Source organism: Camelus dromedarius, chromosome 22 (assembly GCF_036321535.1).
Source record: "Camelus dromedarius isolate mCamDro1 chromosome 22, mCamDro1.pat, whole genome shotgun sequence".
Lineage (NCBI taxonomy): Eukaryota > Metazoa > Chordata > Mammalia > Artiodactyla > Camelidae > Camelus > Camelus dromedarius.
The window spans coordinates 34,211,220-34,230,327 of NC_087457.1; the positions used below are offsets into that span (position 1 = coordinate 34,211,220).

General features: G+C 42.5%; 1 protein-coding gene across 1 annotated transcript in view; it reads left to right on the forward strand.

The window, feature by feature from the left end:
- CSMD1 (CUB and Sushi multiple domains 1) overlaps positions 1 to 19,108 on the forward strand; it is a 1,691,213-nt gene that overhangs the window by 1,362,873 nt on the left and 309,232 nt on the right. The window contains exon 14 of the mRNA XM_064477604.1: positions 17,053 to 17,177. Coding sequence (XP_064333674.1) covers positions 17,053 to 17,177 — 125 coding nt within the window. The remainder of the gene's footprint in view (positions 1 to 17,052; positions 17,178 to 19,108) is intronic.

The following is a 19,108-nucleotide window of genomic DNA, read 5'->3' on the forward strand; positions in this document are numbered from 1 at the left end:
TTCTTAAGTTTTTGAGAGATTCATCAGTGAAGTAACCTGGAATTGGACTTTTCTTGGAGCTGTTTTTTTTTTTAATTACAAATTCACCTTCTTTTACAGACATATTATCTGTCACTACCTGAGTGAGTAGCTTGTGATAGTTTGCATCTTACAAGGAATTTTTCTGTTTTATCTAAGTTGTCAAGTTTATTGGCATAAAGTTACTTATAATACTCCCTTATCATTCTTTAAATCAGCAGTGATAGTACAATTCTAATTGCTGGTATTGGTAATTTGTGTTTTCTATTTTACCTGATCATTGGTGTAGAGCTATATTAATGTTACTGATCCTCTCAAAAAAAGTGCATTTGGTTTCACTAATTTTTCTCTATTTGTTTATTTTCCTTATATTTCATTGATTTCTGCTCTTTTATTATTTTCTTTCTTCTGATTACTATAGGATTAATTTACTCTTCTTTTTTCTAGTTTATTAAGATTGAAACTATGGTTTAGGACCTTTTCTAATGTGGATGTTCAGTGCTGAGAATTTCACTCAAAGAACTTCTTTAACTGCAACCCATAAATTTTATGTTTTCCTTTTCATGCAGTTCAAAATGCTTTTCTATTTTCCCTTATAAAAACTTTTGTTTTTCATGGGTTATTTAAAAGTGTGCTATTTATTTTCCAAATATCTTGAGGTTTTTTAAGGATCTTTGTGGTCAGAGAACATACTTTGTATGACTTGAATCCTTTTAAAATTTATTGAAAATTTTTTCTGGGCTAGAATGTTCTCTATCATGACAAAAATTGCAATTCACTGGAAATGAATGCATGTTTTGTTGTAGTTTGGTGAAGTGCTCTGTAAAGGTTAGGTCACGTGAGTTGATAGTGTTGCTCAAGTCTTTAATAGCCTTATTGATTTTGTGAATATGATTGTTCCATCCATTATTCCAAAAGGTGTATGGAAATCTTCTACTGCAATTGTCAATTTGTCTGTTTCTCTTTACAGTTTTATCAGTTTTTGCTTCATGTATTTTGAAGCTCTGTTATTAGGTACATACATGTTTAAAATGGCTATGCCTTTTTAATGAACTCATACCTTTGACGTTATGAAGTGACCCACTTTATCCTTGGCACTATTTTGTGCTTTCGCTAATTTTTTTGCCTTATATTAACATAAACACTCCAGCTTTCTTTTGATTATCATTAGTGTGGTAAAACTACGTATAGATGTAAATCTGCTTCTTCATTCAATCTGTTACACTAGGTTGTTTTGGTTAAAATATTTTTAAAAATTTTGCCTCACTATGGTTGAAAAATAAATGATATTTTAGTATTTTTTAAATAATTGTTCATATTCTTTTTTGATACTGTAACAAAAATTTGCAAATTATATTCTCTTAACTGTTAGCTGCACTGTGAAATATTTAACCATACAAGAAATGTGTACTTCTTTACATTAAAAGCGGTTGATGCAGCTTTCTTCTTGAATTAATGTTTTATATGTGTATGATTTTGTACCATCATGAATTAGTAATTTGGCAAATAATCATACATTGAGTACTGAGTTGTTCCAAACCTTGATACATTTCACTATACAGTATCGAAGCTATCACATTTGTTATTATCATGACATATCTTATCAGAAAAATCTTTAAGCTCTGAGGAGCTATCAAACTCATGGTAGCAGATACAAATTTTAAAAAATTCTAAATTTTATTGAGTAGTTTCAATTTGATCATGAAAAAGAGAATATAATATCTTAGTATTATAAAAATAATTTAATATTATTTAGTAATATAATACAGAATATTGAATATATAAAATATTAATGTATTAATATATTTTGTATTAAAATAAAAGTAAGTATTTTAAACACTCTAAAAAGGTCTTGCTACCCACTACAGTGATCTTTGGACCACACCTTGAAAGATATGCACTGGATATGCTGATTGACTCTATCCAGCATAAAAATTATTATTGGAGTTACGAGGAGAAAGAATAGATGAAGATAAGAACATCTCTTGAGATATTTGCTGTATTGCAACTAAATTAAAATTCTGTGTCGCCCTACTGGTAGTTAGGACTGTGCAGTGCTCCCGGGTGTCAGATGTGCAGCATCTAGGTCTGTTTATTACTGCTTCCCCCACATGACGGCAGAATCCATGTGCATTCATGTGCAAACTGGAAGATCAGCATTCTGTAAACATATCTGATACCCAATAACTGAAATGACATATGAATGTGCCTAGCATATAATAAGCTCGCCATAAACATTGGTGTTTTAAACAGAGAAAAGGGATATTCTTAATTGTTTAAAGTCTTTTTGAGACTATTTTTAATGAAAGGCAATTCAGTTCTTTCTAAATTCTTATAATCAAAATGAACGACTAACATATAATCCAAACTAATAACCAACATTGTCAAGATGAGTGGATGGAATTCATTTGTAGTTAGCACTGTAATTATGTGTAATTTCGGTCTGTTTTTGTTTGAAAAGAGTTCACTTTATTAGGTTGGTAAAATATTCCTCATCTGATTTTATTTATACTATTATTCTTGTTTCTTTGGAAATCTTTTGTTTTCCTTAGACAGTCTAAATATTCACTCCAGCATTATCTATTAAGAATTCTAAATAAAGGAAGCCTAAATACAAAGCTTTCCTATTTGGATTTAGATTATCTTGCAGACAGTTTTCTGACAGTTTTCCTCGCCATCAGTCGCTCACTTAAAGACAGAGTCTATTCATTAGAGCTGAATGTTTATGACCAGTTTGGTGGAACAACTCAGACACCAATACGTAAGGGATGGACTTGGGGGGGCGGGGGAGAGTTTATGGGTGGATGCTGCCATTTATTATTCATTTGTCTCCTATGCTGGTACGAGGCACACCCCACATACACGCAGATAGAATTAGCCCCGTTTTTGCAAATACAGCTGTTGAAATTCAGAATGTTAAAGTAATAAGGTATCTAATCACGGTTTGAGCTGTGATTGGAAACTGAATCTTACTGACCTGAGTTTGTAACAAGGAACTTTGACCTTAATAATTTGTAATAAGGGAAATGAGCATGACTAAATGTTTTATCACCTGTCAGGACCCCTGGAGGGAGGTGTGCAGTGTGTGGACATCACAGAGTAGCCAAGTGAAGAGTCAAGATATGGCTGAAGTTCAACTTTGAGCCAGTATTGCAAGCCATGCATTCCAGCATGGGGTTTCCTGTGCTCAGCAGGAGGGAAGCCTTGTTCTAATTGCTCACTGAGACTTGCACAAAGGATCCACATGGGCCAGCAGCAGCGTGCTACACGCCTGCTCAATGCTATAGTCTCCTTGCATGCATGATGTAAATACCATGTATTATATGTTTGCAGAAATAGGGTGTATGTTCACAGGTCATAGGTTCTTTATGTATATTTAGAATCTTAAGATATCATTAAAATTTTTCAGGACATATAATAGGTCCTGAAATTGAATCTGAGGACCTCCCTGATGGCTCCATCTCTCCTTTTCTCCCATGTGAGCCCCTCTCACTAACCTTTACAACTGAACCCCACTTAACGGCAACCCTAGATTTGTATAAATGCACAAGCTGCAGTAGCTATCGTGAAACGCCCTCCTCTTCTTTGGAGTGGCTGAAAATATTCAGAATTTCATTTATAGATTGTGTATATACTAGGACATAAATATGGTGTTCTTTTCCTTAAGAATTGATTTTTATTAAGTTCTTTCATTGAGTTATTGTTTAAATGATGGAGGAATGAGGGCAACACGGGTCAGTTGTAGGCTGCTGCAGGTTTTGTTTCTGTAACGTTCAGGGTGTCAGTTAGACAGCCCTGTCTTGTGGATGGGGAGAGGCGTGGAGAGGTACCTGGGGGACTCTCCTTACCTCCATCCTGTACGTACACCTGCTTTCTTGGCTTGTTGGATTTGTTTTCTTGCTTCTATTTTTTTTCTCACTTGCTATATATAATAGAAAATTCAGTTATACTTTAAAGTTGGAGCAGGTGTATAAATGGAAATTCTGGCATTCTATTTAACATCAGTTCTCCCCTTCAGCTCTTTATTTCTGTGGTTCTGTGTGTCTATGTTTTCCATGATGTGTCGACACCATCCATCCTCTCATGTTGCTGAGAGACGTTTTATTGATGCAGAGCACAGGTGATCCAGATCTTATCATGATCCAGCCTTCACTTCCTTCCAGCCTTTGCTCCAGTGTGTCTTCCTGACCGTGTCTCTGAAACGCACTCTTGGTTCACACCCCATCTCCCCCAAGCTCTCCTTGCTTTGCTTTTGATTCCCAGCACCGACCAAGACCCAGGAAGATCATACACAGTTTTGACTTGACGCACATAATGCCATGTTATTCCCTTTCCCCAAAAGGGTGTAAGGTCTGTAAGGAATGGACTTGATTTGGTTCCTTACTGCACTCCCAGTGCCCAGTGCAGTTCTCGGCTCATAGTGAGTGTTCAGTAAGTATTTGTCAAATCATTCATTTCTATTTTGCATAAGACATGAATTTATATTTACATACTGTGAGGCAATGATAAATGTTGATTTGATATGCAGAATTTTGATTGACAGGTAAATTTCCAGATATTAATTATGCCAAAAAGATAGTTACTACTTATTTCTTCCATATTCTCTATTAGGCACCAAACTCCTTCTTTTTGCTAGATAATTCATGTATATCGTTGTTAGTCGTAAAGAGAAGAAGATATACATTTCATTATTACTGTTATTAAGAGATCATTGTATTATTCAGCCTGACTTTTCCCATCAAATAAGAAAATCATCAGTTTACTAATAAAAGAAACCAAATGCCGGGGTCTAATGTATAGCACAGTGACTACAGTTAACAATACTGTACTGTATACTTGAAAGCTGCTGAGGGAGTAGATCTTAAAAGTTCTCCCCACACACAGAGAGAACTAGCTATGTGAGGTGCTAGCTGCGTTAGGTAACATTATTATAGTGATTATTTCACAGTATATACATGTATCAAATTGTCACACTATACACCTTAAATCTACACAGTGTTACAAGTCAATTGTATCTCAACAAAGCTAGAAAAAAAGAAATGAAACATGTTTAAAAAATTTTAGAGTCAGGATTAAGCCCGTATTTGGTGTTTTGTTAATAAGCAAAATTTGGGGACTATAGTGGGAGCAATAGGAAGTTTTAAAAACACTCAAACTAGGTTTCTTGTTGGAAAAGTTTCCCTGTCTTATGACATGATCCTTTTGCACTCAGTGTTCTCAGAGGAGCGAAGAACTGTCTTTTATTTTTTGGTACCCAAGCATCACCTTATTTCTGGATGTAGGGTTGGGTCTGTAAATGATTCCTTTACTCATCTGCACAAGTGGAAAAAACCAGATGCAGGGGGCCAATTCGGGCACCTTGCGTCTCTAAAGCGGGTTGGTGAGTGTAGACCTTTCCCAACTCCCTGCATTTGGATTTTCAACACCAAAGTGCTCTGACATGCTCCAAAATACTTCTATATTTTGAAAAAATTTGAGGAACATAGTGCCTTTTCTATGCCCTTTTCCCGAATGCAGGCTCTCCACTTCGTGCAGAAATTGCACTGCTACTAGGAAGCTGAAGTAGTCCAGAAAGGGTATTTGCCAACGACACTGCTCTTTCAAGGGGCGTTGCCTGTATTTTGAAGAACTGCCTAAAGAAGTACCGATATTTTCCTGTAGACTCTATTTGAAGCCTTAATGTCCCTCTGAAAAAGGCACACTGAGAATGTTTCAGATCTCAGTTGTCTGGCTAAAGCTGTTTCTGATAAAGAATCCACCACGTAGGATTTGTGGAACATTCTCCCTCTCTCGCTCAGCCTTTAGAATATCTGTAATAGTAAGTTAATTTTTTTTTGTCAAAATGTAATACCCATTTAAATAGTTTCCTGGGATAACAGATCATTATTATCGAAGCATACATCAATTCCTTAATTTCAGATTGCAAAAGATAGTTGATTAGTTTATAGACCATGGCATGTTATCATGGTCATCAGAAATGAGACTTCAGGGATCCTTTAAATACTAGCACTGTTTAAAATGACCTTCTTGAATAGTTTGTGTGCCAGCTTCCTCATCTGTAGAAGAATGGGTTGAAGTTGGTGACGATTTCTGTGGTCCCTCGGAGCTGGAAAGCTCTGTGACCCAGAATCATGTTTTTGCCTTGGTCTGTTTTAGAATGAGGTCCTGAACAACTTTTGTGATGCTGTTTGGGGGCACCAACAGCCTCTGAGGCTGGAGGATGCGTGTGAGATAGTCTGATGTGCTGAGAGCCGTCGACTGAGAACAGTGTTAATGCAGTGAGCTTCAAGCAGTGAGCCAGCACACTCATTTGGAGCCATTCTCCCACTCCCCCATGTTCCCAGTTTCTTTAAAGAACTCTTCAGGATCTCTGATTATACATTTCCTTGCCAGCTATACCTCCATCAAACACTCTGAAGGAAGGAACAAAGGGAGAGAGTTCGTGGTCACTGGTCTCCGTTAAGGAGAGAGCAGACTGATGACTGGAGCTGCCCTCAATCTTGCCACCAGGCACACTCCAGTTACCCTGGGATTCTGACTTAAGTGATCACGGATATGACCTGGGCATTAGGATTTTTTAATTTTATTGTGTTAAAATACATTTGACATCAAGTTTAGCATCTTAACCACTTTGAAGTGTACGGTTGGGGGCATTAACGACATTCACATTGTTATGGAACCATCACCACCATCCAACTCCAGAACTGTTCCATCTCCTGAACTGAAACTCTGCACCCACTAAACAACAGCTCCCCACTGCCTCCCCCCACATAACCTGGTAACCCCCGTTCTACTTTCTGATTATGAGTCAGATCACTCTAGGGACCTCAGCGTTAGGATTTTTCTAAGCACCCATGTGATTCTAACGTGTGGGCAAACTTGAGAACAACTGGGCGACGTTCACCTATAATAGGATATTAGAGACAGGGGGTGTAACTACTCAGATGGGTTTGCATTTGAAAGTAGGGGTTTGATATCGTAAAAGCTGTGGTAGGAAGCATGTAGAAACCTCATCCTTAGAAGCCCCTTCCAGGACATTCCGTCTTTGCAGTGTGTGTCTGCGGCATAGGAAGTACGGGTGGACAGTTTGGTTCCCACTGCAAAATCCATGCCCAGTCCTGGCCTCTGTCAATAATGTTCTGGTAAAAATAATGAATAAGCAGCTTCTGTGGGCAGGAATCTAGGGGACCATGAGGGAAAACGGATGGACGTCAGAAGCCGGGGGCAAATATACAGAGGACCTCGAGCTGTCTAGAATTTCTGGGTGTTATCCAGCTTGATGTCACAAGGTTGTGAGAAGGTTAATGAGGAACATCTCCTTCTGCCTGCCCTATGGGCGATGGGCACAGAGACCAGTGCAGGAACCGCACGGTGTAGCTCATTCTTCATGACAGCCGCCTTCCTGTTATTGTTACCCATTGTCAGTTTCCATCAGATGGCAAGTCTGCTTTTTAAATGCATTGAAACCATTCGTTTGAATAATAAAACACTGTTTTTGCAAAGGTTTGAGAGAATGTTGTTTATGACAGATGTGTGTGTCGGAGCAGAGGTGAATGGGCGTGTGTCTCACTCATAATCACTGCTCCTCTTGATTGGAGCAGTGGCCCCATCTCTTACCCCCTGGGCTCACCTCTGGTACCCCACTGCACCAGCAAGAATGCCTGCTCACCTTTGCCGAGGGCAGAGCGGCAGCTGGGGCAGGTAAGCAGGGGAGATGCCCCACTCTCAGGATCGAGCCGAGGAACCTCTGGTTGGTGTCCTGGAGCGACTGAAAGAATCCCTTTCTTTTCTTCCCCGTTTTTAAACTGAAGCGTATTTGGTTTACAATGCTGTGTTAACTTCTGGTGCACAGCACAGTGGTTCAGTTGTACATGTACATACACATCCTTTTTCATCACAGGTTGCAACAAACCATTGAATACGGTTCCCTGTGCTGCACAGGAGACAAGATCCCTTTCAGTGCTGAGGCACTTGACCCTTGCTGAGAATTGCTGGTTTAGAGCCCTTTCGTGTGTCTGTGTTTGTGTTTCAGGGCGGCTGGCTAGTTCACGGAGCGGGTAATTTGGTGGGTGCTCTTTGGACTTGACTCGGATCTGTATACAACCAGTCCACCCACTTCCCCCATCAGCTGCGTTCAGCATTCGTGTTGAACCGCGCTCCTCAATTCCATCCCGAGTGCTCCCTCACCTTCCTGTTTGTAAGAGCAGGGAGGAGAGGAGAGAGGCAGGTGGGCAGGCCCCGTGGGAGACCAGGAAGCCGAGGGTCTCTCAGTGTTGGCTTACTGACGCCGTCTACAGCGTCCCACGTGTGTTCCGGAATTAACTCCTCAGCTCTCTTTACAGCGCAGACTTCTTTCTCAGCAAGTGCGAGGACCAGCGCTGCCCTTGGCAGGAAGAGAGAGGATGCCCTCGGGGTGGGGAGCCCCTCCTGCCCCCAGGCGGGGCTTCTCTGGCTTTGCTGTTGAGGGATTCTGGGCACCGAAACTTTGCTTTGTGACTTCTGGCTCTGATGAAGTGGAGCCACCTCTGGGAGGGCGAGACAGCCTTCCGGCCTGTGGACACCTCATCAGATCTTGCTCCAAGCAGACCTGGACAACAGACAGGAGAAAAGGAGCAGGAGATCCTTGGGCCTGTGGGAAGGACCACCACGAGGAGAGGAGCAGGACACAGGCTGGGAAGGCAGGTGCACATCCGCGGGGCCTTGACGCAGCAGGGCAGCGAGCGGTGGCAGGCCCACCTGGGTCCTGGCTCTGTACTCACTGTTCCCAAAGGAAGGGGGAGGAGAAGACGCAGATCCCTGCCAGGAGCCCTGAGCAGTAGGTTGGGGAATCCACTCCTGTACTTACTGATTCTCTAGATTCCTTAACCAGAGCGAGCTGAGCCCTTCAACCTGTGACGTGCACCTGAGATAAAGGGACAGACACAGAAGGAGCAGGAAAGGGATCCCTCTGCTGTGGATGGCCTGCTGGCGGAGGGCTCGGGGGAGACCACGTCACAGCTGGGCTCGAAGGATGAACAGGAAGGGACCTAACCATGGAGAAAGTGGGGGTCGGAGGGGGGCGGTGCAGTCCAGGCAGAAGGAAGCGCGTGCAGCGACCCCGAGGTGGGAGAGCCCTCCCTTGCCTCTCTTCCCTGGAGGTCGCAGAAACAGTGAGTGGTGCGAGAAAGCAAAGGTGGGGAGACGGGGAGACTGGGAGGGCCTGTGCCAGCCAGGCACCCCTGTGTGTTGAGCACCTGCTACACACCGGCCCCGCCTGGGTCTCCCTTGTCAGTCCTGGATCTGACGACTGTCAAACCGCTTGTTTTAACAAGGAGGAAGTGCGATTCAGAATATTGGGAGATTTTGCTCAGTGTAGATATAAGCCTAGAGGAAAACATTTGCCATACAGCTTCTGTGTATTTGCAGTTGTTTGCTGATCAATCACAGATAGAGGAGATAATTTCAGAGTAAGAGAAAAAGACAGTTTGAATCCATGTATCACATGATTTCGAGCAGGTGACCCCGTAAGTCTCATTTTTCTCAAATGGGGTTGAGGCACCTGCAGTGATGGCTTACTGTGGGGGCCCGGGCCAGTGCCTGTCACTCAGTGGGTGGTTAGTGATGCTTGTTTCCCTCCGTGTGCCTCCATGCCTGGGTGGCTTCGGCCACTCCTTGGGTCTGTTCATCACACAAAACACACCTTTGCTGCTGGTCTATGCTGCCCTCCAGCCCTGCTTGCCCTCCTGGCTGGGGCGGGAGCTGCCCATAGGCTGTGGGCACTCTCCCTTGCTCCTTCCCCTCCCTCCACCTCTGACATGACCCCCTGCCCCAGGTTTCAAGCTGCAGAGGAGAGAGAACAGCCCGTGAAGCAGCTCAAGGCCCAGAGTGTGTTCCGGGGCACCAGGAGATGGTCAGGCAGGGGCTGAGGGGCCGCAAGACAGCAGCTGAGATGGAGAAGGGCCTGCGGGCGGGAAGCACGGCCACAGGGGTGCCCAGCTCCTCAGGGGCCAGTGCCATCGGCCTCACCCGCATTCCCTCCCCCTGCTGGCCTGCTCCTTCCCTGAGTCGTGTGGAAAGGACTGCTGCCGCCATACGGATGGGTGGTGTGCATCTGAGGGTTTAATTTTTCTTCTTGGTCAGACAATAACGTCCTCATGTTTGCTCAGCAGTGGACCCCTGTGAACTTAAGACATACCTAGAAGATTCAAATTAAATTTCCTTGTGGGAATAGTCACATGTTCTTTCCAACGCTGCGCGTCTGAGAGCTCTCGGAGTCTGAAGATCCTGGTCACTCACCCCCTCTTTCTCAGCGTTATTGTCGCGTGTATTCTGATGCTGTCAGGGGTCTTTGTTGTGCGGTTATTAACATACAGTATCTGAAAATCCTGTGAAATTCGAGTTTCTTTTCTTTCCTTAGGCTGGAGAGAGCCATCTGCTCTCTAATGTGCTTTTAGTGGTACTAAATTGCCTTAAGGCTTGAGGAGATGAGTCTAAAAATTGTGGCTATGAGAAGAAAAAAGTGACCCAGAAATGACACATTCTATGTGAAAATCAAGAGGGCAGTAAAGGCGTGGCGGCATCGCAGCGGCTGCTCGCGCCCCGCTCTGCCGCGCCGAGGTCCGGAAGGCCGTGCAAACGGCACTTCGGACGGCGTCGGGGAGGAGAGGCCCGTTCACACGACCCTTTGTGGCCTGGAATCAGCCGTGCTCATCAGGACGAGGTCCTCTGTTCGTGGAGAACTTGCAGTTAAGCGTCAAAGTTCCTCTCCCGAGTGGAGCAAGGACTCGTTCACGGGAGTGCCAGTGAGTTCTCTAAAACAGGCCCCTTTGGAATGGAGTCAGGCGGCTGCAGACGCGCTCGCCGGGGGTGCGGGGGCCGCTGTGCTTTGCTCCCCACGACCTTTCACTGCGGCGGCTGGTCGCACGCTCAGGAGATGATCTGAGCTGACACCGTTGCCTCCTGTTTGTCCTGCGTGTTCATTCCCCACGTACGTCTAGCACGATGTCGTTAGTGCGGTGAACCATGCAGGAGGCCGCGGGAGGCGTGGCGGTGAACGAACTCCGGCATTTCCGCAGGGAGCCCCCCTGGAAGCTGCCTCTCCGCCTGGCCTCTCTTCCAGCCTCGCGCCCACCCTGCTTCTGTGCTTTTGGGTAATTTTCCTTGAAGGAAACATTCCATGGAGCAAAGGGCTAAGTTGTCCCTTAGAAAGAGAAAGGACTAGGGGTGAAGGAGAGGACCTCAAATCCCTGAGCCTAAAGGGGACAAACTCTGGAGCAGGAGGGACCGGGCACCTCTTTGGAGGAGCAGTTGGAAAGTACTGTTCTGGACAAACCCGGCTGCTGGCAGTTCCTGAACAAACCACCCACTTTGAAGCCAACAGGGCTTTCTATGGCAGGTCTTCACTCTAGGGCACAGACACTCATCTTGAAAAAAAGTAGATAAATTATAGGGACCTTCTAAGACTCAACGAAAATTTCAGTTTCTGGAAATAACTTTTTCTTCGCGTTCACTGGAGGCAGCATGAGCTGTTTCCCTCAGTGGTTTATGCTTACTCACCTCATGGCCCCTTTGTAGTGTGAGAAGCGTCTCTTGCCCCAGCATCGCCCACGCATCTGCCTGACTAGCGTGGCACCCGGTGCTTACAAAGCGGCCCGTGAACATTGTGAACCAGGGCTGGTGAGTGTAATAAAGACCAGTGGAAGAAGCTGAAGGGAGGTGAGTTTCTTTGCTCCCTGTGTTTCTCAGTCCCATTGCACAGACAGACAGACAGACACAGGAGCCTCGGGAAACTGACTTATCTTTCTTCATTCACTCAGCATGTATTTTTGATGCCTGGGATGTGCCAGACACTGTCTCTTATGTGTGGGACTAGGACTTGAATCTAAATGGTCTCAAGATGAAGACCATTTGAAGAACACTGGAAGAGTTCCTGACCGTTTTCCTTCTCATGTCTTTTCTTGGATCAAATGTCAATTCTGTTTTTCTAAAGTTGGAAAAATACTTTCAAATTATTCCTAATACAGTTTTCTGAAAACGTTTTGGCACCTTCCTCCAGAAACTTTCTGTATAACTAATTTTATTTATGGGAAATACAGAATTTTTAATGATAAATTAAGAAGGAGGCTGAGCAGGAAAGAGAAAAGTGGGAGCGGAGGAGAGCAAGAGGGAGTAGCGGGTAGAGACGGGGAAGGTAGGAGGGAGACCCGTGTGATCAGAGCGGTAATAATATCATTTGCAAAGTCAGCTGCAGTGAGTATGAGAGGTTGATTTATATGGCCATGAATTCAGATGTGCAGAACGTAGTTTTATTTGTACTGGGGCTGTAATTGATTTCTTTTTCAAGATGCCCATTTTGTCTGAGTCAGAAAAGTGTATTTATTCACTCTTAAGCTTGTTGGAATCAGTGATTTCTTAGTCCATTGGGTCTCTCTCTCTTGATGATGTTAAGAGCCAGGGCCTGAGGAAAGGCTGTGGTGTCAACGGTGGGAAGCGGTTATGGCTTCACTGCCTCATCTCTGCCTGTCGGATCCCTTCATGATCGTCCCTGGGCCCCTGGCCAGGCGCACAGCCTTGCCTGGCGCGCACCCTTGCCCAGGCGTGCACCCCCACCCGGCGCGCACCCTCGCCCGGCACGCACTCTCGCCCTGGACAGGAGCTCTTTCTGAGTCTGTGGTTTCCTCTTGGTCAACCACGGCCAACATTGCTCTAATTTTAGTGTTTTCTGTTGTGTAAGAGTGAAAACAACGTGACCTAATGTATTTCTCCTCTTTGCTGCAGATGCAAAATGCCTGCCTTTGGGGCCTAGAAACAGTAGCTAGTTGTTTTGTATTTATGGATCTTTAAGTATGTTGTTTGAACTAGATTTTTTGACAATGAGACAGATATCCACTTAGCTGTCAATCTACCGATCCGTATATTAACCTACCAATCTGTTTATCTTGGCTGCTTCAATACATTCTATCGACATGAACCAGTGGGTTGAGGTAACAGGTAGTAGATCTGTATTACCTGTGTCCGTCTAGCCAGTGAGGTGGGTCAGAGCCATCTCTGAATGAAGGGGTAGTTAAGACGTCACAGCTCAATGACCTCACATCCTATTTTGAATTCCAATTTAATCTTTAAGTCACTTTTTTTTTTTTAGAAATAGTTGTAGTATCAATCTTAAATAAATGCACAAATAACCATTCTCTAGGGAACCATATTTAGAAATAGTCCATCTGCTTGAAAGTCTCTTCAAACTGTGGGTAAAGTCAAGTAGATGGTGACTAATAAAATGCCTTCACAATTCAGACATTGAAGGATGAATTTTTTGAAAGTGCTAAGCATTGAAGAAGTGAAAAATGTGGTTTTCTCTATTCTATTCTATTTAAAACACTGAACTATTAAGTTAAGTTTAGCCTAAATTTGGCCATTTGGATATCTATTATCTATGCACAACGTATATTGATCTTAAAGAAAATCAGTTTTCTGTTATTTCTGACAATTTCCAACTCCTAACAATTGTGAAAATTGAATGACATAATTAATCTAAGGTGTTCTAAATTTATTTGCCAATGATAAGATAATAAAATTTTTCTCTTATTTTCTTCTGAGTACTTTTCAGAAAACCGAGTTAGTTTTCCTAATGTTATACATGTATCTTCAAACATAGTAATCATAAAATCAAGTCATAAATAAAAAACTTCATTTATTACATATTTAAAGCTGAAAGCGTGCATGGATTTTAAATTGAGCTGGTTCATGGGCTAGATTGAACCAAAACAAAAGGCTGAAATAATAAATTAGAAGTTGGGTCGTCATCAGTTTCAAGCTCAGCCCTGTTCATGACAGTACAGACACCATGTCTCATCTTAGCTCTTGGGAATGCGTTTACCCTTCAGTGTCTCTGTTTTCCAACCTGCAATCAAACTAAGAGGTTGTTCTTGTTAATAATTTTAATGCTTTGAAAGTGAGAAGCTTCACTCTTTTATCAATTGTCATCTCCAGTCATTTGTCAAAAGGTTTCAGGACAGTAACTCAGGAATGAGTTCCATACTGGACTCTGTGTACTGAGGACAGATTTCCATGGCACGCAGACAGAGGTGTTGGACTAGATCTTCCGTGACACTGTATGGGGATTTTCGGACACTGGTACGCATCCTCTGCTCTGGTAGATTGAGCTTCTGTGATTTTTGTCTGATGGAAATCTGAGGAGAGTATGAATTATGTTAGATGCCAGAGAGTTCTGTCTCAATGAGCAAGAACAAATGTGGCAATCTAATAGTAGGATGTTTAAATATTTAGAAACTTAACTTACAAAGTAATAGAGTCAGAAGTAATGCAGTTATTGTGACATAGAAACCAGAATGTCCTGTGACTCTGTGGCCATCTAAACGCAGTTTTGTGCCTGCTTTCCCTGATGTGCAGACACAGACGTGCATAGAGGTGACGGGCAACCGTTTGGTACCGAGCTTTTTTCTCCTCAGAATTGCTACATACTTAGGTCATTTTTTCATAGCAGCATTATAGTCATTCAGATACGTATGTAATAATATAGTCAATCATATTCCTATTAATGGACACTCTCATGGCTTCCAAAAAACAACTCTGGCCAAATTTTCTCATGTTTTGGATGATAAATCTGTATTATATTGTCAGAAATGAGATCGAGTAGTCAGAGTTAACCCACTCAGAACACCTGACGGAAGTTGTATGAGGAGCGTGTATGAGGAGCGTGTATGAAAAGACAGACGTTTTGTTGGGTGGAGTGCGCGCCATCAAAACTACGAGTGGTGGGCTTTGGTGACTGGAGTGGTGATTGCCAAAGGGAGGCAGCAATCTCATTTTCCTTCCTTTATGTTTGACCACACCTGGAATATTCTGTGAGATACTAGCTCCTTAGTTTAAGAGAATCATAAAAAATGTCGACACTCTCAAATCTCAGCAGTCCCTAAGCTGTTGTTAATCACATCATTCGGTTTGTTTTGTTCGTAGTACTTATGACACTTGAATTTTCTTCTTGTTTGGTTTGTTTGTTTGTTTTTGTCCTCCTGTAGCTAGGCTGTTACCGCCATGGGATTCGGACTTTGTCAGTCTTATTAATTTCTGCATCTTTGCTCCCTGGAGTTGAGTGTGGCACACGGTTGATGTTCAATAAAAATGTAGTGAAAGAATGATGAAAAGTATGAAAACTGAAATTTAAGTACATAGAAAGAACTGAAGATTGGGGCCTGGAATAGACAACACAGAGATATAAAAGTTGTTGTCAAACCAAATATTTAGATTTATTTCATTTATTCAGGTGGTTCCAGGGGTTTAAACAAAGACCAATGAAATTATGAAGGGACATGTCTAAAAAGTATAGCTGTTTTAAATAACTGCTATGACTGACAGTGAAAATTAGAATTATGCCTACATTTTGTTCTTTTCACTTTCAAAAATAATGCATGTTGTATACTTATAATGCAATGTTTCTCAAAATTACTTTGATAGAATTCTAGTTGCCCTGAATATTTGGTGCAAAAGGGCTTCCTGATCAGATAAATTTAGAAAATTCTACATATTTCACATTCTCTTAAGTAGGCAAAATAAAAGTTTGCACATTAAATTTTAGTAAGCTTAGAGTCCCCTTTAGAAGAGAAAGGTGCTTAATTTTGTTTAATGTAAAATTTTTCAACTTGAATTGACCTTCATTTGGTGATTTTTGTAGACCTCTGTGACTGTGCCCAAAGAGTGGTATATGGAAGTGTGGGAAATGCTGGTAATAATGTTACTGAAATAAGGTTCACTCTGAGATTGTAGATGAGAGTTTTTCAATAAGCAGGATAGGAAAGCACTTGTTTATTTTTCCCCTTATCTTTTATCTGTTAATAACTTTATATATAACACGGGCAACTTTGCATCCTTCCCCTCAAAGACTCTTTCGTTCCCATTTTTGTCAACATCAGCCTCAGGGTGTGTCAGGTGGAAGACACAGGTAGACTTCCCTTGTAACGACAGGCTTGTCGGGTAGGAAAATAACGTGGCGCTCAGCTGGGCGCCAGACAGCCGGCTGAGCAGCAGTGGCTGAGTGCTCAGACCTGGAGCACACCTCTCCCACCCTCCCGGCACCTGCTGAGCTGCGTGTCTGCATTCACATCTCCTTATTGCTCACAGCCTCAAGGCTTCGTGTGTTCAGAGGCAGCTCTGCAGCCAGAGCAATTTTTCATCTAACTCTAGTCTAGATGGATTATTGGTTTTGTTTTGTTTTGTTTTGTTTTGTTTTTGTAAAACAAGTGATGCTTTTCTGTGAGATGTGTTTCAGAAATAAAATAGTGCCGGACTTCTGAATATAATTAATGCTTTCAAGGGTAACAGAGTCTTTACTGAGACATTTTTTTCTTGTTTTTCATTGGGAACAAGTTTGATGATGATGATGATGTTGTAAGAACACAACATGAGATTTATCTCCTGAAAAAATTTAAGTGAACTTTACTGTTGACCATAGGTACAGTGTACATCAGGTCTCTGGAGATCATTTATCTTCCTTAACTTTTAAAATTCATGCCTTTGAATTAATAAATTCCCATCGCCCCCCCCCCCGTAACCACCATTCCATTCTTTGATTTTATGAATTTGACTATTTTTGATACCTCATATAAGTGGAATCATATAGCAGTTGTGTTTCTGCATACTGACATATTTTCTTAACCCAGATTTTCCCCTTTTTTGGGGGGTAAGATGTTTATTTATACGGAGTGACATCCAACTCTGGTCTGTTTTCAGGGTATACTTCTTACATGCACGATCGGTTCTTATTTAAGCCACAGCCCCTGGTCCTGACACCTCTGTTATTGTCTTAATTTTAGAGAAGACACCCTAAGGTTTCTGTATTCATTCAGCGGAAGCTGGCAGAACAGAAGTTTGAACCCAGGTCTTGTGCTACCTTAGAGGGTCGTACTTGGGGAAACCACTAAAAGATTAGCGTTTCACATGGTTTTGATGGTGTAACACAGTAGCAGCACTGCGATGATTTTTTTAAAGAAGTCTTCCATGAATAATCCGGGTTTTTTTCTTTTTGGTTTTGTGATTGCGTAGGGTCGGTTCCAACGTGCAGTTTTCCTGTGAGGACAGCTACGTGCTCCATGGGTCCAAGAGTGTCACGTGCCAGAGAGTCACAGAGACGCTGGCCGCCTGGAGTGACCACCGGCCGGCTTGCCGAGGTGAGACAGCTGTGATCCGGCCGGGTCTGCCTGGCCTCCCTCTCTCCTCATAGCTGGTGTGCTGTTCTGAATACGCAGGGAGATTGAAGCGCAAGGTGCTGTGCACAGCCAGAGCAAAGCTTGGTGGTGATTTATGTTTTCATGGTGATGTGGCTGAACAGGAAATACTTTTTTTAAATTTGTTAGGAGGTAGAAATTTCCAAAGATATTTATGGTTTTTAAATTTCAGGAAATATATGAGCAAATCTAATCATTCAAACTCATACACACATACTCAGTATAACTCGGTCTCCATCTATCTATCTATACACACAGCTTGCATATTTATGAGAATATGTTACGTGACCAGATCCTTTGGAAAACTTTTTGCACATCCCTGCAAATCTAAAAATTCTCACCTTTCCATAGTAGTGAAGTTGCATTCTTGGGGTTTTTTTGGTAGTTTCAGTGTTAAAGGGAGTTTGTTAGCATGATCTGAAGCCATCATTTTATTATTATATCATCTTAAACTAATCTCGAACATAGCAGAGCAAAATATTGCATCATCATTATCTTCTTCAAAGAGGTCAGAGTATCCATTTGTCACGTCAGTGAGGTATGTGAAGAATCCTACCAGAATTACAGAAGCCATAGTGAACCGAGAAGAAATCTATTTTAGTAAGGAAAAATTTTTAAAAATTAAAAAGAAGTCTAGGTGTTTTGTTTTGTTTGCATTTTGGCCATAGAATAATTTATGCAAATTATAGCTTTAAAGAAAGAAGAAAAAAGCTCTACGCTAAACAAGGGATAAAAAGAAAAGTTTCGTATATAAGAATATCTACCTCCTTACTGCCTTTCTCAGGTGAATGGATTCATAAAATTTTACTTAAAGACGTTTCTGTTGCAAAGTAGTACAAGATGAAGAGCGTGAGTTACGTCGTGTGGAATGAACTAGTTGCCAAATGTATTACTAGCTTCATCAGAGCTGAAATACTAGATTTCAGGGTTTATAATCACTCTCGTCTTTTTACGCGGAGAAAACACAGCTTTGTAGCGTCTGTGTGTCCCGAGGGCAGAGTGGGGATGTGTCAGGCGGCAGGGGGCCCTTTCCCATGAAAAGTCTCCCTTCTTGGAGAAGCACCACCTCTGGCCAGAAGGTGCGTACGGTTGGGCCCTCCCCTTTTTGTTGTTAGACTATTCATACACTGTCCAATACTGAAGTGACATCATTAGGGTTTCAAAGGGGCTGTGGCAAAATCCATGTTCCCACCAAGCAGTGGGAATGTTCATGTTTCCAGTTACAAATGAAAACTAAGTCACAGGTATTACCTTTCCCCTTAGGAAAAAATACGCTTTTGTTTGTAGTGTTTTTCTTGATCTTCTAAACCAGAAACATATGTTGCTATTTTAAAAGCCCACACTAGACAAAAGTAGTAAATACACATCTGTTTTAAATTGGTGATTTAGAGTGACATAAAGGGAATATTATGTAGGCTGTCTGTTATTTGGTTCTTACCTTATTTATTAATCCAGAAATTTTCCTTTCTTCCCCCTTTGGCCTGAATCTCACCTAGACTCAAAACACGTTCTCAGCACCTTGGCCCCAACCTGGACCCTGACTTGGTATCAAACCCTCAGAGGTGCTTATCTCAGCAGACAGCTGCTGCATCCAGGCTGAAGGTGGAACAGTTCCCTCCGTCCCACCAACTGCTCACTCTCAGAGATGTTTTCAGGGGAGTCTGACTTCCTGCTCACATGGATTTGCATGTCCTACTCTGTGGCCTTTTAGAAGAGAATCTCCCCCCACGGGATCTTCGCTGTGCGGTTGCTGGGTCTGGTTCCCCGCGGAGGTCTGGCCGCCTCCCTCCAGCACCCACCTCCCTCCTTCGCACCCAGGAGCAGAGAGCACTCCACTTTATTCCGCTCATTTTTCTGGACTCAGATGTTTTACT